At 39.9% G+C, this 21,548-nt stretch overlaps 1 protein-coding gene across 2 annotated transcripts in view; it reads left to right on the plus strand.

The window, feature by feature from the left end:
• Nucleotides 1-5,507: 5,507 nt before the first annotated feature.
• UVRAG (UV radiation resistance associated) overlaps nucleotides 5,508-21,548 on the plus strand; it is a 421,213-nt gene continuing 405,172 nt past the window's right edge. The window contains exon 1 of one of the 2 annotated variants that reach the window (XM_037840712.1): nucleotides 5,508-5,809. In XM_037840712.1, coding sequence (XP_037696640.1) covers nucleotides 5,693-5,809 — 117 coding nt within the window. In that variant the 5' untranslated portion in view covers nucleotides 5,508-5,692. The remainder of the gene's footprint in view (nucleotides 5,810-21,548) is intronic. The other variant, XM_037840711.1, reaches the window with a different exon arrangement.

The following is a 21,548-nucleotide window of genomic DNA, read 5'->3' on the forward strand; positions in this document are numbered from 1 at the left end:
ACTCAACCAAACCACCCCTAGGAATTTTTCAGACTGTTACAGCCCCCGGATCTTGGCATCGTTAATGGCCCATCCTCAGCTCATTAAAAGGTGCTGTAATGGGGCGGGGGTGGGGGTGCACCATTTCTAGAGACATAATACTATCAGAAGTAAGCATAACATCATCAATATAGTGAAACGCTGCAACATTTTGTGGGTTTCCCCAACTTGCTAGATCAGCTACTACCGTTCCGTGATAGATGGTGGTCCAGGTATGTACCCTTGTGGCAAAATCCGGAAAGTCCACTGCCGCCTTCCCCATATAAATGCAAATTGATCTTGGCTCTCTTCAGCTAGTGGGATACTGAAAAAGGCATTAGCTAAGTCTAATTCACAATGGAACTCTCCTAACTGGGCGGATAAGTTATCGAGAAGCGTTGCGATATTTGTCACTGCAGCATGAATAGGAGGAACAACCTTTTTTAAGTCTCGATAATCGACCATCATTCTCCAACTACCATCAGGTTTTTTCACCGGCCATACAGGACTGTTAAAGGGACTCTATGTTTGTGATATCATCCCCATTCTGGCCAGTTTTTGTAACATCTCACTGATTTCAGCATGTCTACCCAGGAGATAATATCGTTTGCTATGGGTCACCACCCTGGGTGAGAGCAGGTGCACTGGGGAACAACGAGCAGCACCCAGTATAATCAATTTCACCATGCAGATGCAAAGATGAAATTCACTAGTGGTGGTGAGAAGATCAGGGTCTTGTAACACCCCTAATATTTATTCAGGAATGGGAGAAATACATACAATATACTTTTGGGGGTGAGACACGCAATTTGCAATGTTAGGGTAGTTTGCACTACTCTATGGCTTTTCCCCCATACCCATCTATCAACTTCAGGGGCGAATTCAATCTCCAGGGATTCCCGTAGATGAGTGTGCACTCTGTTCCAATATCAATAGGAGCTACAATGTGCAGTTTGTTGGAGATCAGTGGTTATCTAGTTCTATGTGAGGCCTCTAATTACCTACTGTTGCCTGTATTTGCAGGTGACCATGGCCTTCAGGGGTGGGGGGTATCAATCACCTTATATGGACTTACTTTCCTTGGGGGTGGGGAGGTGGAGGGTGGAGGTGTCATGGGAGTGACGTAGGCAGAGCCTGATACCTTTTTTTCCATAGGCAGCTCGAAGGAGTCCTATTAATATAGCATTAGGTTATTTATTTTTTTCTATTGGGGTGCCTGAAAAAATTAAATCAGCCCATAATTGTTTACAGGTTACATGCACAGGCCCCCTCTGCCCCTTCTTTTGAGAAGTCTCTTTGGTTATTTTTCTTACCCCTTTCAACTGTATTCTTTCTGTCTCACCCAAGTCTGCTCTTGCCTGTGCCACCAGTAAATGGCCTGGCCAACTAGTGGGCTTAAAATAGCTACTAATGTCCCATACCAGGCTGGAGGCACTGACTATGTACTACAATTCTTCCAGAGATGACTGTTAGGTTTTTTGACCGGGAAGAGAAGAGATCAAAGCTTAATTGGAGTTTAGTTGTAGCTATGTGCAGGCAGGCTGAAGCCTAAGAGCGGCAACAGCCCCTGACAAAGGTGAGAATACAGTTTTATAGCTTTTTGGGAGGGAGGTTAGGGGAATAATTGTTGGTGGGTAAGATAGAGAAGTAAGGCGTTGACGTCAGGGGATTGGTTTGCTCAGGGTAAGATAAGGAGTTGACATCAGGGAGGTTATTATGTTAAGGAAAATTTTTGTTTATGTTCTTGCTCAGACTGCTACGTTAGCTAGGAGTAGGTTTTATGTAGACAGTCATGTCTGTTGTAGGAGAGCTTCTAAGGGTGTGTTGTGTATGTGTTGGGGGTTGGGAGTTTTGCCTAACAATGACTATTTGCTTATCGTAGGCAGCGTATTCCCCTCATTAGGTCAGGCCAATTTTGTAGCAAAAATGAACCATACTAATAAATTTTGAATACTGTCTGATTTTTGCTGTGCTTGGTAAAGACGCTGACAAAGAGAGGGCTATGTAGTTATGTACTACTGTTTTTGCCATTTCCACTCCTGAAAGCATAATACTGTCTCCCACTATGTCCCATAATCTTAGTAACTGTACCAGTTTGCTTAGAAATGCTATTATGCAAAATACCAGAAATGGATTGACTTTTATAAAGGGGATTTATTAGGTTATAAATTTACAGTTCTAAGACCATAAAAGTGTCCAAACTAAGGCATCAACAAGAGGATACCTTCACTGAGGAAAGGCCAGTGGCGTCCAGAACACCTCTGTCAGCTGGAAAGGCACATGGCTCGCATCTGCTTGTCCTTTGCTCCTGGGTTCTGGTTTCAAAATGGCTTTCTCCAAAACATCTCTGGGCTTCTGTCTCTCTTAGCTTCTCCAGGGCAAACTCCGAGCTTCATCTCTTAGCTTAGCATCTCCAAACATCTTTCTACCTCCATCTCCAAGCATCTGGGTCTCTGTCAGCTCTTAGCTTCTCCTGGGGGCAAACTCTGGATTACATATCTTAGTTTCTCTCCAAAATGTCTCTCTCAGGTTCTCTGAGCTTCTTCTCTCTGTGAGCTCTCTTAAAGGACTTCAAATCTAATCAAGACCTACCCTGAATTGGCAGGGTCCACACCTCCATGGAAATGAGTTCTTACCCACAGTTGAATGGGTCACATCTCCATGGAAACATTCAGTCAAAATGTTCCACCCAACAAGACTGGATTAAAAGATCATGGCTCTTCTGGGGTCCATATCAGTTTCAAACCAGCACAGTAACCAAGCAGCTATGCTCTTGGCCCTTTTGTTTAAACTTTTTTTGTCAGTTCTACTAATTCTGTGGAGGTATATTTCCCTATAACTGTTTGCTTCTTGCTGGGATCTCTTCTTGAGGGTCATTGAGATCCCTGGTTGTTTTCATTTTTGCAATATTAATGGCCTTGCTTGCTTAGGCTTGTCTTCAATTGTATTTTCCTCCTCCCATTCTCCTTCTTCTGTGCTCTCCCAGGGATACCACACCTTTAGATCCCAGCCTTCCCTCTGGATAACTGCTGTGACCTGCACCAAGGCACCCTCCTTCTGTGCATTTTCACCACTTTACATGCCGTAACCTCTAATTGTCCCTCTTGGGTCTGCAACTTTTTTTGCTAACACATTAGCATTGTTGGAACATGCTAACCTAGTATCCTTTTCTAGAGTTAAAGCCTCTTCTAATCACCTTACTTCAGCTTCTGCTTTTAATTGGACTTCAGTGGCATATCTAACTGCTTCTTTTCCTTGTGATTTCCATATGCTCCCTAGGTTCTCCTGCAGGACAAATAACACTCGGCTGGTGTTTGGGGGCATCCCTCATACTCACATGCTGGGTGGAACTGTTCTAAAAAATGAGCTCTCTCCCTCATACTGGAAGTTAGCCACCCTGGTATTTCTCCTTTGGATTCCTGATTCCCTCAGTTTGTTTCATTTTCAGTCTCCTGGTTGGCTCACCAATGTCTGGCTGTGAACCACTCAGGACCAACTCCTAGTTGTAAGTTTCCTAATAAACTGACACTATTTTGCTGTATGGAGTGGCCTGCTTTGTTTCTCGGTCTTAAATGCCCATCAAACTTTGGCAGAACCTATTCTGTAGGTTCACGGCCAGACACCCAGTTTGTGCTGATTTGTTATGGCAGCCCTAGGAAATTAATACAGCTTGGAAACAGAAATGTGTTTTCTGTAAAATTCCATATGAGTTGAATCAGATGAGATTTGGTGGGGGGAGGGTTCCCAACCACTCTCTTCGCCACAAACACCTGAGCGTAAACCCTAGGCTCCAGTAGAAGGAATTATTCAGTGTTTCAGGAGATGGGACATCCAATGTGAACCAGCTCTGGGTCAGGTCCAAGGGGTATTCAGGCTTCTGAATATGTGAGAAAGATAGTATGCTTCAAAAAAATTTTTTTTATTGTAGTAAGATAATACAATGTAAAAGTTCCCATTTTAATCACTTTCAAGTACATAATTCAGTGGTATTACTTACAGTACAATATTGTGCTGCCATCACCACCATCTATTACCAAAGCTTTTCCATCACCCCAAACAGAAACTCTGTATTCATTAAAGTATGCTTACCTTTTATTTAAATTTTTTGAGTGCAACTGTTACATGCCAAGTCCTGTGGTGGGCATTCCATCTTGTATATTGACTTACTTAATCCCCACAGCAACCCTATTACTATTTTACATATGGGAAAACTGAAGCTGAGAGAGGGGAAATGACATACCTAGAGACATATAGCTAAAAGGTGGCAGAAATAAGATTCTAAAAGTGCCTGATTCCTTTTGTGTCTGACTCTAAAACCCTGTGTTTTTTTTTCTGCTATATCAGCCTAGGGAGTGGAGAAATTCAGTCTAAGGGAAAGAAAGGCAGAACAATAATCTGCAGAATGACTCAGTGATAATTTATTATGGAAACATTCGCCAAAGAAGTTAGCACTATGATCAAGGAAGTCTTCACAGAAGTGGTGGCATTTGAGCTGGACCTTTACTTCAACAAAACATTTTCTGATTTTCTTCTGTGCCTGGCATTGGAGATCCAGAAATCAGACAACTGACAAGGTAATAGAACAATGAGGACTATGGTAGAAGCAAGCACAGGGGTTGAGAGAGCCTAGACTAGGGTACTGACCCAGGATCCCAGAGAGGATCACGGAAGCCTTTAGGTGGAAGGGACCCCCAAGCTGAGATGTGATAGGTGAGTAAGCATTAGCCAAAAGGAGACAAGTACCATAGGCTTTCTAGGGACAGCATAAGCATCACACCCGTAGAGGTGAAACAGCGTTCTGGGTGCCTGACACACCTTGTCCATCAGCGAACTTGTGGGTTGGAGCTGTCCTGAAAGAAAGAGTTGACGGGACTGCCCGTCAAGTCTCTGGTCTCTGCGTTCTGCGTGGCGGTTCTCTCCTGAACTATAAAGCATTCTTTTCCAATTCCCGTTTGTTGACTGTGACAGATCAGGAAGAGCCTATTTAGTCTGTCAGCGATCGCGACCCAGTGGGAATCAAGCGAGTCACTGCCCTCCACTTGAGCTTGTTACTATGGCAATTAGGTTAGGGCGGAACTGGCTCAGAAGACTGACTCTCACTAATCAGGTGACTCGCCTGCCAGCTGCACGTGACACCGGAGCCCAGGCGCTCTCTTTACCTAGTTAGACCCCGCCCCACTCCTTTTACTGACAATTGACAGTGACCTGGAGCAATGGCCCTTACGGCTCCACCAGGAGACCCCGCCTCTTGGTAGTGAAAGAACCAATTAGACTAGAAAAAGAAGAAGCAACGCCCCAGATTTCACCCCGGCTTGACAGACGCAATTTAGGCCATTCTCGGGTCCTTCCGCCCCCAGCCCTTTCTACCCGGCGATGGACAGGCCTTCTGTCCAATAGCACGTACCTTGGGTGCCGTTGAGTCCCGCCTCTGCAAAAGCTGAACCAATGAGGAAGTCAGGTCTCGGCGGCGCGGGTGGGGGTTGCACTGCGGTAATATGGCTCTTCTTTAGCCAGCAGCGGTGGTGGCGGCGGCGGCAGCCCCTGGTGGGGTAGATTAGTCCTGCCTCTCCGGTGGCGGGTTTCTAGGCTGCAGAGGCTTGGCAGTCGTGGCTAGGAGGTGGGGGCGGGTGCTGGAGGAGCGCCGGCCCCGCCGCATGGCGGCCGCTGGGTCAAGATGAGCACTTCAGCGTCGGTCGGGGGCCCGGTCCCCCCGCCACCCCCGGGCCCGGCCGCCGTGCTGCCTCCCGGCTCTGCCGCGCGAGCCCTGCATGTGGAGCTCCCGTCTCAGCAGGTAACCCCGCAGGCTCGCGGCTCTCGGGAGGGACCGGGGAGGAGACCCTGATGGCACCTGGCTGGCTCTGTGCAATGCTAGAGACCCTGAGAAGTCTACTGGGCAGAACTCAGAAGACTGAGGAAGCCTGTTAGGGGATCTTATGAGGGAAGGGCTTCCAGTGATGGCTGAATCTCTGGGAGATCCGGCCGAGGAGAAATCCCTGTACCAGAGATTGGCTCGGAAAGAGAACAGGAAGAGACCCTGTGAAACTCCCTGGGGAGCCGGGTCTGAGCTGGGGATTACTTTGCGCAGAAGCTTCTCTTCCTGCTGGAAAGGGATCCGGGGAAGCCCTTGCGTCCCACAAGAGACAGGGAAAGCACCTTTTCTTTTGCTCCCAATCTGCTGCCCCTCTTACGGAGAAACCAGTTGGTATTCTTTGCTGTGGGAGAAGTGAGGAGACTTTAGATCTAGTTTCTCCGCATTTACTTTTTTTTTTTTTTTAATTGCGGTAGCATAGTATAAACATGAAATTTGGCATTTTAACTTTTTTTTTAAGTGTGCAATTCAGTGGCATTAATTTCTTTTACAGTGTTCTGCTACTAACACTCCCTTCCATTACTAAATCTGGCATTTATTTTTAATCTTCTCTTATTATGAAGTACTCCCCTCATGTATTTGGGAGTTTCCTTCCTAATTTCCAGACTCTCGAGGAACACAGCTTGGGAATTTGGGGGCCCTTTCCGTCTTCATTCCCTCAAATGAGAATCTGTGGAAGGAAGATTTGATGTATATATTCACGTCTTCCCCCCGTTTTTTAAGGGTTGTCAGGGCTTCTTGGGCTCACATTGGAGGGGGAGATAATAAAGACGGAACACTGAGATTGGGGATCTGTCAAAAACCTTTGTTTTTGACACATATATAAGTAGAGTATTTTCTTCCCTCCTATTCCTTTCTGTCCCTGAAGAAGAGACTTTGCAGGAATATTAGCATTAAAGAGACTTAAAGAAAGTACCTTTCACCTTCTCTGTTTCTCCTTCCAAGAAGAGGACCTAGGAAAAGCTGTTAGGTACTGAGGGCTTACCTTGGATGTATGAAAAGTGCTCAGTGGATGTTAGCTCATTTAATCCTCACAGCTCTCTGAGATAACTGTTTTAATTATCCCACTTTTGTAGTTGAGGAAATTGAGGCTCAGACTTATAAAATCACTTGTCCAAAGCCTTTCAGTTAAGTGATGGAGCTAGCAGTCAGACTTTGTAGCCCATGCATGTGGTGGTTTTTCTTGAAATCTGAGTAACCTTTTCTTTACTACCTTCACGTAGGACAGAGGATGTTCCTTCATACCTTTTGTCCTCCTTTAGATCCTTACCAGTGGTACTTGGGGAAAGATTCATAAAGAAGAAAGCAGAGGTTGGGGCTAGGGAGTGGGTGAGAAACGGGATAGATTTGAATACAGGAAAGTGTGTGGGTGTGTGGGGGGGTCAGTAAAGGGGAGAGTTGGAGATAATAGCTACAGTGGTGGCCTTTGAGTAGGGAGGCAGAATTGTTTGTGGAAGCAAGACTTTTCGTGTTCTTTGGGAGACAGAACAGGATTTAAAAGACTGGGATAGTATGAGGCCTGGCTTTGTGGCACTGTTGGGAAGGAAGCTTGTGGAGAATATTGGGAGTTTGAGGATAGTAAGGTTTGGGTTGTATTGTGAGATGCCAGGAGAGGCTGCGTTTGGCTGGGAGCCTAGTCTCTGGATTGGACATTAATGTGAATTTTTGTATGGGCAAGAGGGTGTATTATGAGGGTGGATACTGGGAGAGGAAGTGGTGGGCACTTTTACAAGCATCCTGGAGAAACCCTAAGACTTTGAGGGCCAAGAGGGAGTTTTGAGAAAATATAGGGTTAGGAAAGGGAAAGCATTTACTTCATAGAGCTTGTTCTCTGAAAACAGTTCACAGTTTAACATTAGGGGAAATAATCCAAATAAACTCTCCATGAGATAAATTCAACTACATTTATTAGTGTTTGTCAAGTCTTTGGTTTGGTGTGGGAGATTTAGTAGCTTAAGTGGACAGCTGAATGCTGTATGAGTGGTGAGTATGGTATTTACAGCTTCCCGTGGGTGTCATCCTTGAATTCTTGGAAGGCAGCCTCTGTAACAAACACATTTATTTTTGCAGTTGATATTAATTTGGCTTTCTGGGTCAAAATGCTTAGGTTTTAGGATATGACTATATGGTATTTTAAAAATTAATCATTTTGGTTGAAGTTTTGTGGAAGTATTACCTGTATACAGTAAAGTGTGCAGATCACAGCTTGATGAAATGTCACAAAGTGAACATACTTCTTAACTGCTACCCAGGTTAAGAAGTACAAAGTTATTAGCATCCCAGAAGGCCCCCATATGTCCCTTACATCTCTGTACCTCTTTTCTCTCTAAAAATAACCGCTATTCTGATTCTTGACATAAGAGATCAGTTTTTGCCTGTTCTTAAACTTGATATAAATGGAATCATGCATACTCCATTCTTTTATCATCTCAAGGCATAAACTCAGTGTTCCCCCAGCCAACTTCTAAGGCGGAGCTTCTCAACCTTGGTGCTATTGACACTTTGGACCAGATAATTCTTTGTCTTGGGGAGATGGTCTTGTGTATTGTAAGATGTTTAGATGCATTGCTGGCCTCTACTCACTAGATACCAGCAGCAACCCCCTCACAGTCATGACAATGAAAAATATCTCCAGACATTGCTAAAAGTTCCCTAGGGGGCAAAATTGCCCCAGATTGAGAACCACTTTTCTAAGGTATATTTTCATTTTAGGACAGAGAGTATCCCTGTTATCATCCACTCATTTTTTCCATTATTCCATTATTCCAATCCTCTTAAAGTCCTATTGATTCTAAAAGTGACTGTAATGTTTAAGATATATGATGTTTTAATTCTGAAAGTACTGGAATTCCCCCATCTGCCTCCAGAAAAAAGACTTATTTTGTTTGTGCTTAAAGAAAGCCCACAGACTATATACAAGACCTAACTTGTTTTTGTTTTATTTTAATCCACTCATTGTTAATGAAAAATTGTTTAGTTAAGACTCCTGCACTATACTCCGTTTCAGCTATTCCACTGTGGCGAATGGGACTGATACAGATCAAAGGAGGGTTCTCTGCCCAGTGTGGATAACAGCCAATCGATGACACCAGTGTTTCAAAAGGGAGAAAGCAAGGAGAACAGATGGCCTATGGGCCTAAAATCGGTCTCCCCTAGTCTAAGGAGTTTAGGGTATTTATGGATTCAAACAAGGGGAGGTAGAGTTGCTACCATTACAATAACAAGTATAAACAACTATAATACCATGTAAAGGAGTGGAACTAAGCTAGAACTAAGTGAAAATTCAGTGTGATTAATAACATTCACAGTGTTGTACTACCCTCACCACCATCCATAAACACTGTAGTTAAGTGTTTATATTTGACTCAAGTTCCTTCATTGATAAACATTAGGGGGTTGTCTTTGTGATCATAAGACTCTAAAGTTGTAAAACAGGACAAGGGGGTATAAGATAAGGTTATATAGTTATACAATCTTTATCAAAGATAAAGGCATCTGGATTACAATTTAGTGGGCTTCAGTAATTTTAGGTATTTCCTTTGGCTATTCTACAATATACTAGAAAGTAAGAAAAAGGCATCTATGTAATGATTCTATCATCCTAATTATTTGTTAATTCTTAATTTCTTGGTCACAGGAGTATTACTTAATCTTTGGCTTCTTTTGTTACTGTGATCTTACTTTAACTATTCTTTAAGCATGAACTTTTTTTTTTTAAACATATTTTGAAGACTATTTTTGCCTGTAATTTTTGGTTGAAGTTTGTAATTAGTGAATATAAGTTCATCTGAAGAATAAACTGCCTTCATACCCTTAGATTTAGGAGTCTGGAAATAAAAGAAATAAAATAAAAATTTGTGTTTTGTGGTAGAGGCATTTATGTCCTCAGAAGCTTAAATGAGAGCATTTCTTTCCTCCAAAGACTTCCTCACTTGGGTATAACCTATCTACATTTTTCAGATGCTCAAAGCTTGGGAGACATTTTAGTGATTGTTTAATGACCCTTTCTGGAGCCCAGATATTCCGTTAAGAATTCGGTAAAAGCTATGTGCTATTTCCTTAGAAAAGGCACTTATATACAAACACAATTTTGCATGAGGCACTTATATACAAACACAATTTTGTGTGCAGGTTTGGTTTCCCTGAAGTGTAAATGGAAGACCGCAGGTTAAGTATTCTTAACTTTGTTTAATTCCTTCCTTTTTTAAAAGTTTTCAATTTTACAATTTGCATCTTCTTGTATAGTTTTCCATGACAGTATATATACGTCTATTACATTTTACATAATGTTCTATTGTGTTTGTTTAACCCCCTGTTTATAGACTTTTGGACTATTTCCAGTTTTTCTCTATTACATTGTTGCAATGAGTATCCATATACAGGTATCTTGTTCACTTGTGTTAATATTTCTGAGGGATAAATTTTGAGTGGTGGAATCATTCAACGTATACATATGTGTGTATGTACTTTAAAAGATATTGCCCTGGAAATGGATGGTGGTGAGGGTAGTACAACACTGTGAATGTTATTAATCACACTGAATTGTATGCTTGGGAGGAGTGGTTGAGATGGGAAATTTTATGTTGTATTTATATTTCTACAACTAAAAAAAAGAGAGAGACTAAAGAGACAATCACAATTAAATGCAATACATGATCCTGGACTGGATCTAATAGTGGAGGAGAAAATGCCCAACAGGGCATTATTGGGACAATTGAAAAATTGAAATACAGACTATAAGCTTTATATCTGTTCTAGTTTCCTAGGCTGCCTTAGCAAATACCATGAAATGGGTTGGCTTAAACAATGGGAATTTATATGTTCATGGTTTTGAGGTCTGGAAAATTTTGAATCAAGGCATCATGAAGGCGATGCTTTCTTCATGGAGGACTGTGGTGTTCTGGGCCAGTGATCCTTGGTTCCTCTGTCACATGGCAAGGCACATGGTGCTTTTCCTGGTCTCTTTCTTCTCTTCCTGGTTCTTGGTTTCAGCTTCTTGCTTCCTGTGGCTTTCTCTCTGTCTGTCTGAATTTCATTCTCTTATAAAGGACTCCACTAATAGGATTAATACCTATCTTGATTGAGGTGGGACGTACCTTAACTGAAGTACCTCATCAAAAGGTCCTACTTACAATGGGTTTACACCCACAGGACCACAGGAATGGATTAGATTTAAGAATATGTTTTTCTGGGCTATGTACAGCTTCGGATTACCACAACATCAATGTTAAAATTCTTGAACTTGATGACTGTACTTCAGGTGATTACATAAGTGAATAGCCCTGTTCTTAGGAAATATACATGGAAGTATTAAAGTTCAAGGAGGATGATTTGTACGACTTACCCTCAAATGCTTAGATAATAGAAATATATATAGAGAGACAGACAGAATGATGTAATAAAAGTGGCAAAATATTAAAAGTTGGTAAATCTGGGCATCTGGGTAGGGGGTATATTTGATTCTTTACAGATTTTGTATTATTTTTGTAACTGTCCTGTAAGTTTGAAATTATTTCAAAATAAAAAGTTAAAAAAAAACCTTGCCAGAGTGTTTTCCAAAAAGGATGTGGGTTTTTATACTCCTACCACAGATTATGAAAGGGCTTGTTTCCCCACAATCTTGCCAACTTTGGACATCGTAAGTCTTTTCAGTACTCTCCAATCTGATTATATGTATGTGTGTGTGTGTGTGTGTGTGTGTATATAAAACATGTAAAATATGTGTGTGTATATATATATATATGTAACATGTATTACACGTTTGTTAAATTTGCATAACTTTAATTATGAGTTATATCCTAATGGCTTGCTTTATTTTATACCAGACACAATGCTAAGAACATGATCTCATTTATCCTTACAGAACCCTATGAGTTTGAGTATCTTTGCATAGCTTTATTTAGCATTTTTATTCTTTTGTGATTGCTTGTTCACGTTCTTGGCATTAATTTTTCTGATTGTTTGCTTATGTTTTTTCATTGATTTGAAAGCATTTTTCCTTGTCTTTTTTTGGGGGGGTGGAGGGAGGTGAGCTATATTAATAGTTGATTAACCTTTGTTTTTCTTCAATTTAAAAAAAAAAGACTAGTTTTTAGAACAGTTTTAGATTTACAGAAAAATTGAGAGACAATAGAACTCTGTAGTTCCCATATACCTTCACACCCAGTTTCCCCTATTCTTATCATCTTACATTAGTATAATACATTTATTATAATCAATGAACCAACATTTATTTATTATTATTATTAACTAAAGTCCATAGTTTATTCAGATTTCCTTAGATTTTAAAAGTTTTATTGTGGTGACATATATAACACAAAATACCCCATCCTGACCGTTTTTAAGTGTACAATTCACAATATTAATTATATTTGCAGTGTTGTGCTACCATCATCACCACTCATTACCACAAGTCTTTAATCACCCCAAACAGAATTCCTTAGTTTTTACCTTTTTTTTTTTTTTTGTTTAAGGATCCCATTCAGGATACCACATTACATTTAGTTGTCGTGTCTTCTTAAGCTCCTCTTGGCTGTGACATTATCTCAGACTTTTCTGGTTTTTGATGAACTTGCTGGTTTTGAGTATTGGTCAGATATTTTGTAGGGTGCTCCTCTACTGGAATCTGTCTAGTGTTTTTCCTTGTGATTAGATTGAGGTTATAGGTTTTAGGGAGAAAAAGCACAGAGATATTGTGTCCTTATCATCATATCATTTGAAGGGTCCTATTAACATGATTTATCACTGTCATTGTTAACTTTGATCACTTGCTGGAGGTGATGATTGTCCACTATAAAGTTATTCTTCCCTGTCCCCGCTCCATGATGTACTTTTTGGAAGGAAGTCCTTGTGGAAAGCCCACACTTCAATTATTTGGAATTCTTCATGGGAGATTTATCAATAAACCCTTCCTTTTACAGATGAGCAATCTAAGGCCTAGGTAATTTTCTCAAAATCACACAATGTTAACACGGGGAGTACAATCTGTATTTTTGATTCCTGGTGGCAGAAGGCACCCACTCTTTGCAGGGTTCTGGCAAAAAATTTTCTTCAAGGTTCAGAACCATTGTGCTTTTGTATTTTTTTAATTTCCCATAGCACCTGCACCTATCCCTGTGCTGATTACTTAGTAAGAACTCAGTATATTTTTAGTTTTTGATTTTCTTTGTATGTGGGGCTTTCCTCTGAAGAATTTGCAAGCCTAAGGAGAGGGATTCAAATGGGATTGAAATACATACATGGAAACAGTGATAGAAGCACAAAAGCAGATTAAACTTAATTTAGTTCTACATGATACATACTTTTCTCTTTTCATGTTTATGTTTATTTAGATACCTTAACTTTTGTTCATCTTATTTAGTCGTTTTTCTTTATTAAATCTGTTTTACTGGCAAGGCCACTGAAGGCAGAGAGAACACTGTATCTTATTAGGAAAACATGTCTCATGGAAGGCAGTACCATGCCATGTGTATTTATTCCTTCAACAAATATTTATTGAGTTCCTTCCTTGCAACACCCCCAAAAAGTGTAATATATACTTGCGTATCTATAAAATAAAATGATGGCGATTGTTGAGTGTTTCAGCTTTTATGAAGACAGGTATATGTGGAAGCTTCAGAAACTTAAAGGAGACATCAGCATCCTAAAATCATTTATGTGACAAATGCCATCAGGAATTTAAGGGTTTTATTGTTGTTTCTTTGTTTTTCTTGTGAAAATGTTTCATTTGTCCTTTGAAAGGAAAACTATGTTCTTCTTTAGTGTTTACTTTAACATTTCCCTACAAGGTCAAAATTCTTAACTTTGTGGCAGAAAATTAAGAAGTGAAACTGACTAGAAATAGAGCAAGAGCAGAATTGAAACTAATAAGTTGGACGTGAAGTGTGTGGAAAATGAAAAAAAATAGATTTTCATGGTTTCCAAGTGTGTATTTCTTATTGTCTGTGTATTTTTAACATTAGATGTTATTACCGTGTAGAAAATAAAATATTTGTCAGTTTTAATGTCCTAGAATGTGTGCAGTTACAAACTAGAGGTGTTTTAAAAAAAATTAAAGAGAGACCTATTAGGAGTTGAAACATTTTAGGTTTCATAATTTGTTTTAGGGTTAATGGCACCAGTAATGTCTCAGACTGTGTTAAATTTCTTATAATGCTTTGTGTTTTAGTACTTCTTCAGATTATAGGGGTAGAGGAGCATATGAAAAGAAAAAAACTTGACTTTGAAACTTTTAAAAAACATATTTCATAGTATACTCTCTTGGGTTAGTATCATAATACCTTGTTTTCCATCTTATTTTTAGATGGAATTTTTGGATTTAAAAAAATTTAAAAATTTCCCACTTTTCCTGATTTTCATGTGTATAATTCAGTGTCAGTTAAATTCACAAAATTGTGCTTCTATCAGCAGCATCCATTGGAAACAAGAATTTTGAATCATGGAATTTTATTGATGCGAAACTTGAGGTTTTCAGAGGTGCAGTTGTTTCCCTGGTCATAGAATTGGTCTGTTTATTCTTGCCCTCATGGATTTAGGAAAAAGTAATAGTTTAACAAATCTAGATTGCGTGCCTCCCTGTTCTGCTTGTGACAGGCATGACCAGAACCTGGGTCTATGAGAAGTTGTCTCTGTGCTTGGTTGTGTGTGTTGAGAACTTCTTTCTTATCTCTGTGCTTTTTGTTTTTCTCTCTTTCCACCTATTGGGTCTTTGATTTTTTTTTTTTTTTTTTTTTTTAGTAAAGTTTTGTAATTTTCTGTATGGAGGTCTTTTACATCCTTGGTTAAATTTATTCCTAGGTATTTGAATTTTTTAGTTGCTATCATGAATGGAATTTTTGTTCTTGCATATCTCATCAATTAGGTCATTTCCGCTGTGTAGGAACATTACTGATTTTTGCGCATTAATCTTGTATCCTGCCACTTTGCTGAATTTGTTCATTAGCTTGAGTAGCTTTGTTGTCAGTTTCTCAGGATTTTCCAAATATAAGATCATATCATCTGCAAATAATGACAGTTTTACTTCTTCCTTTCAATTTGGATGCCTTTTATTTCTGTCTTGCCAGATTGCCCTGGCTAGCACTTCTAGCACAATGTTGAATAACAGTGGTGATAGCGGGCATCCTTGTCTTGTTCCTGGTCTTAGGGGGAAGGCTTTCAGTCTCTCACCATTGAGTACTATGCTGGCTGTGGGTTTTTCATATATGCCCTTTATCATATTGAGGAATTTTCCTTCAATTCCTACCTTTTGAAGTGATTTTATCAAAAAAGGATGCTGAGTTTTGTCAAATGCTTTCTCAGAGTCTATTGAGATTATCATTTGATTTTTCCCTTTCAGTTTGTTAATGTGTTGTATTACATTGATTGATTTTCTTATGATGAACCACTCATGCTTGTCTGGAATGAACCCTGCTTGGTTGTGGTATAATTCTTTTCATGTGTCTTTGGATTCGATTTGCAAGTGTTTAGTTGAGAATTTTTGCATCTTTATTCATTAGGGAGATTGGCCTATAGTTTCCCTTTTTTATAGTATTTTTAGCTGGTTTTGGTTTTAGAATGATGTTAGCTTCATAAAATGAGGTAGTGCTCTTTTTTTTTTTTTCAATTTTTTGAAAGAGTTTGAGCAGGAGTGGTATGAGTTCTTTTTGGAAAGTTTGGTAAAATTCCCCTGTGCAGCAGTTTGGCCCTGGGCTTTATTTGTAGGAAGCTTTTTGATGACTGTTGGATCTCTGTACTTGTGATTGGTTTGTTGAGGTCTATAGCTAAGGGTTTGTCAATCTTGTTGATCTTTTCAAATAACCAACTTTTGGTTTTATTTATTTTCTGTTGTATTTTTTTCTCCAATTAATTTATTTCTGCTTTAATCCTTGTTATTTCTTCTATTTGCTTTAGGGTTAGTTTGCTGATCATTCTCTCACTTTTTCAGTTGTTTAGTTAGGTCTTTGGTTTTAGCAATTTTTTCCTTTTTTAACATATGCATTTAGAGCTATAAGTTTTCCCCTCAACACTGCCTTCGCTGCATCCCATAGGTTTTGATATGTTGTGTTCTTGTTTTCAATTGTCTCCAGATAATTTATGGATTGCTCTTGCAATTTCTTCTTTGACCCACTGATTGCTTAGGGGTGTGTTGTTTAACCTCCACATATTTCTGAGTGTTCTGGTTCTTTGGTAGTTACTGATTTCTACTTGCATTCCACTATGGTCAGAGAATGTGCTTTGAATAATTCCGATCTTTTAAAATTTATTGAGACTCGTTTTGTGCCCCAGCATATGATCTATCCTGGACAATGTTTCATGAGTGCTAGACGAGAATGGATATCCTGGTAATTTGGGATGTAATGCCCTATAAATGTCTGTTAAGTCTAATTCATTTATCACATTGTTTGGGTTCTCAATTTCCTTATTGGTCCTCTGCCTGGCTGTTCTATCTATAGAGGAGAGTGGTGTATTGAAGTCTCCCAGAATTGTAGAAACATCTGTTGCTTCCTTCAGTTTTGCCAATGTTTGCCTCATGTACTTTGGAACACCTTGATTGGGTGCATAAACATTTATGATTATTATTTCTTCTTGTTGAATTGTCCCTTTTGTTAATATATAGTGTCTTTGTCTCATGACATTTTTGCGTTTAAAGTCTATTTTGTCTGATATTAGTATTGCTACCCCTGTTTTCTTTTGGCTGCAGCTTATGTGGAATATTTTTTTCTATCTTTTCACTTTCAATCTCTGTGTCACTGTGTCTAAGATGAGTCTCTTGTAAACAGCACATTGATGGGTCATACTTTTTGTGTCCCCGTGTCTAAGGTGAGTCTCTTGTATGCAACATATTGATGGTTCATTTTTTTTTGATCCATTCTGCGAATCTATATCTTTTAATTGGGGAGTTTAATCCATTTACATTCAACGTTATAAACGTGAAGGCATTTCTTGAATCAGCTATCTTATCCTTTGGTTTATGTTTGTCATATATATTTTTCCCCTCTCTCTATTAATATCCTTTATTGTACCCATACCGAATCTCTTTAGTACTGAACCTTTCTCCAAGTCTCTCTGTCCTTTCTTTGTTTCTCTGTCTGTAGGGCTCCCTTTAGTATCTCCAGTAGGGCAGGTCTCTTGTTAGCAAATTCCCTCAGCATTTGTATGTCTGTGAAAAATTTAAGCTCTCCCTCAAATTTGAAGGGGAGCTTTGCTGGATAAAGTATTCTTGGTTGGAAATTTTTCTCACTCAGAATTTTGAATATGTCATGCCACTGCCTTCTCGTCTCCATGGTGGCTGCTGAGTAGTCCACTACTTAGTCTTATGTTGTTTCCTTTGTATGTGGTGAATTGCTTTTCTCTTGCTACTTTCAGAACTTGCTCCTTCTCTTCCGTGTTTGACAGTGTGATCAGAATATGTCTCGGAGTGGGTTTATTTGGATTCATTCTATTTGGAGTTCGCTGGGCATTTATGATTTGTGTATTTATGTTGTTTAGAAGATTTGGGAAGTTTTCCCCATCAATTTCTTTGAATATTCTTTCTAGACCTTTACCCTTTTCTTCCCCTTCTGGAACACCAATGAGGCTTATATTTATATAATATAAAATGTTAAGAGACATTTTATATTATCTATCATATCCCTGAGGTCCGTTTCGATTTTTTCAATTTTTTTCCCCATTCTTTCTTTTATGCTTTCATTTTCCATTCTGTCATCTTCCAGGTCACTGATTTGTTGTTCAACTTCCTCTAGTCTTGTACTATGAGTGTCCAGAATCTTTTTAATTTGGTCAACAGTTTCTTTAATTTCCATAAGATCATCCATTTTTTTATTTAGTCTTACAATGTCTTCTTTATGCTCTTCTAGGGTCTTCTTGATATCCTTTGTATCCCGTACTATGGTCTCATTGTTCATCTTTAGTTCTTTGAGTAGCTGCTCTAGGTGCTGTGTCTCTTCTGATATTTTGATTTGGGTGCTTGGGCTTGGGTTATGCATATCGTCTGTTTTTTTCATATGCTTTATAATTTTCTGTTGTTTTTGGCCTCTTGGCATTTGCTGAACTTGTTAGGGTTCTTTTAGGATTTGTAGACCAATTGAAGTCCTTATCTCTAATTTATCAGATCTACAGCTTCGTGGAGTACACTTTCTCTAACTAACCAGCAGGTGGCGTCCATGAGCCACCTGTTCTCCACAAGCCAGTTCTCCCCTGCTTTGCCTTTGTGGTGAGTGTGGGAGTGAGTCTTGTGGGGTCCAATTGGTGTACCAAGCTTGCGTGTGTAGTTGGTGTTGCCCGCCCTGTATATGGGGCGTGTTTCTGGGCGGTCAGGGAGGGGGGGTGGCTCTAAAATCAAATCTCCCTGGTGATCCTGGAGTTTTAAAGCTGCTGCAATAGTCTAATCCTTCAGTTCAGTCCTGCCACAGTTTGTCTCTGCCACTGACCCACAAGTCCTTGGTATTGGCGTATGGCTCCTTGGACTTGCGAGTGGGTCCCTCTTCCAGGCCGTGCACCCCCTGGTCCTCTGTTGAGGGATGACTGTGCTATGTCACAGGTGAGTGCCGTCCCCCCAGGGTGGTTCTGGGCTGCTGGGCTGTGTAGGGAGGCTCCCAGTCTGCTGAAATGATGGCTGAATGGGGCTTTGTTAATTCACACTGCTCGACCTTCCCAACTCTGGGACAATCAGCTGAGGTTGCAGGGAAGGCTCATGTCCCCGCCCAGTTTTGTGGTGTGTGCCTGTTATTTGAAGCACTTCCGTCACACTGGGTTGTCTGGGGCAGCTCTGGGCTATGGGGCTGGCGATGGGCAGGAGTGTTTCCTGTCCACCAGGATGATGGCTGTGAGGGGACACCCCCCTTTTCTTGGGAAGTTGTGGTGTTTAGTGAATTTTCTCAGCCACTGAATTATTGCCTTTTGTCTCAGAGCTCTCTTAGTTCTGCTCTTGTCTTGACCTGCCCAAATTGCAAGTCTTTGAGGCTTTCTGTATTGGGCTTCTTAGAGTAATTGTTTTAGGAAAAGAAAAAAGGATTAAAAAAAAAAAAAAAAAGGGCCCTTCTCACAGATCTAATGGGTTATTGAAATGCTAAGAGACAAAGCAATTAGGGCCATTAAGGAAAGGTCCACAGGGCAGAGAGATCAGCTTTTCTTCGGGATTTGCATATGAGCCTCAGGGCCTGAGCTCTGCCCTTCCACTTTCTATGTTCACCAGAACTCCAAAAATCCTCCGCTTTTATTTTGGAGTTTTTTGTGCTGTTTTTTTCTATGTCTGTCTCCTCTCTGCTGGGCTGGCTGCTCTCAGATTCTCTGGTGTCTGGTCTCAGTCTGTCTATGGTTGGAGTTTGATTCAGTAGAATGAGTTTCCGATAAGGGCTGCGACTGCAGTTCTCCCTTCTCCTTCCCGGAGCTGACAGCCCCTCCTCCCAGGGGACTGAGCCTGGCAGGGAGGGGTGCGGGTCCCCTGGCCACAAAAACTTACAGATTTCGCTGATCTCAGCAGTTCGAAGTTTTCATGAGTGTTGTATGAAGTATGCCCAAAGTCAGATTGCTCTGTGGTGTCCAGTCCATGCAGTTCCTGGCTTTCTACCTACTTTCCTGGAGGAGTAACTAAAACATACAGCTCACCAGTCCGCCATCTTGCCCTGCCTCCTGATGGGTCATACTTTTTAATCCATTCTGCCAATCTGTATCTTTTAACTGGGGAGTTTAATCCATTCACATTCAAAGTTATTACTGTGAAGGCAGTTCTTGGACCAACTAAGAACTTTAGTTTTTATTTGTCAGAGCTGTTCCCCCCCTTGTTTTTTTTTCCTTTAAGTTACCCTCCTTTACTTTTACTCTTCAATTCTGTGTTCTTCTCCAGACTTTTCTTTCTTTTCTTTTTTTCTCAGGCAGTAGAACTCCTTTAGTATTTCTTGCAGGGCAGATCTCTTGTTAACAAATTCTGTCAGCATTTGTTTATCTATGAAAATTTTAACCTCTCCCTCAATTGTGAAGGAGAGCTTTGCTGGATAAAGAATTCAGGGCCTGAGCTCTGCCCTTCCACTTTCTATGTTCACCAGAACTCCAAAAATCCTCCGCTTTTATTTTGGAGTTTTTTGTGCTGTTTTTTTCTATGTCTGTCTCCTCTCTGCTGGGCTGGCTGCTCTCAGATTACAGAGGAGTGTAAAGACCAAATGGCATCTATTAAATATATCTATTAAATATATTAACTCCTTTGCTTTCTTTCTGTTTCCTTTCCTTCCTCCTTTTGAAATATCTTCCCTCTCATTTATAATTTACTGTTTTTTTTGTTGATATTTGATTACCTAGAAATGTGATAAAGACATGAATAATGGTAATGACTAATATAATGAATAATACCTAACCTCATAGGGTTGTTATGAAGGTTAAATAAGATTGCTTGTATGAAGCGTTTAGCACAATGCTAGCACAATGCTAGCATTTAATAAATGCTAGCAGTATAGTGATGGTGATGAGCTCTTTCATCAAATCTTTTCCTTTGAGATTAATAGAGAAGATAACTATAAACAACTAACTGTAATACAAGGCCAAATGAAATAAGTGCTGTAGTAGAAATAGTTGCATAATTCTGTGGTTTTTCTAATAAAGGAGCAATTATTTTCAGTTGGAGAATCAAGAAGGAGAAATATTTTCTCCTAAATTTTCAAGTATGAATAGGATCTCTTTAGAGAACGGAGGGCTAGGTACCCAAGGTTGGAGGGCTAACATGAGCAAAAGCATGGAGCTAGGAGAGTACATGGTCTTTTTCATGAACTATTAGGCAGTCCTGTTTGAGGGCTGGGAATGAGGAAGATCTGGTGGGAACTAAGGATGGGCCATGGAGAGATCAGATTGCACAGGTTTTGTTTTTTTTTTTTTTTTGGTGTTTAAGCTTTTTTTCCAATAAATCTTTATTTACAAAAACAGGTGTCCAGTTATAGGGCTTAGTTAGCTGATTCATGTTCTATGTTGTTATTTGGAATGTTAGAGATTCAGATTTAGGTAGCCACTATCATCTTTGGCAACCCAGAAGTTCATCCTGATTTGTTAGAGTTCTTTATATATACAAAATAAAATATGAGTCCCTTTGTGGTAGACAGAGATGAACACACAGTTCCCCCTTCAAGGAAGAACTTGTTGCCCAGCTGCATGGAGTACATTCAACAGACAGCCTTCAGCTATCAGCTGCTGCAGGATCTGCTTCATCTGCAGCGAGAATTGCACAGGTTTTTTTTTTTTTTTTCTTCCCCCATTTTTCTGCAAATGTTTTGAAGGCAATGTTAAGAAGTTTGTACTTTATATCAGAGGCTTTGTGTAATTATTTCAGGTGTTTAATAGAGGGCTAAGATTGCGTTCTTAGAGAACAATAGATGTGCTTATTGTATACAGGCAATTAGTGGTTCCTGTCAATTCAAAATCTTGGCTGAAAGGGCTGATGAAAAATATATACCAAGAGAAAAATGGTTGCTGTGATGCATGATGTGACATAGAAACTGTTGGCAGATTGTGGAAAAATGAGTCCTTTAAAGTAAGCCTCAGGAACCCTTTGTAAATGAATTTGTGGTTTTGTATACTTAGAGGATTAAGGAAATTTATTAAACAATAATGTTCTCTTTCAAATAATCTTGGTCTCTAGATTAGAGAAAGGATTGGGTTGGAATGTGGATGGAAAAATGAACTGTATTCTTCTTGGCTGACT

The sequence above is a fragment of the Choloepus didactylus genome, chromosome 6 (genome assembly GCF_015220235.1).
Source record: "Choloepus didactylus isolate mChoDid1 chromosome 6, mChoDid1.pri, whole genome shotgun sequence".
In the NCBI taxonomy this organism is placed as follows: Eukaryota; Metazoa; Chordata; class Mammalia; order Pilosa; family Megalonychidae; genus Choloepus; species Choloepus didactylus.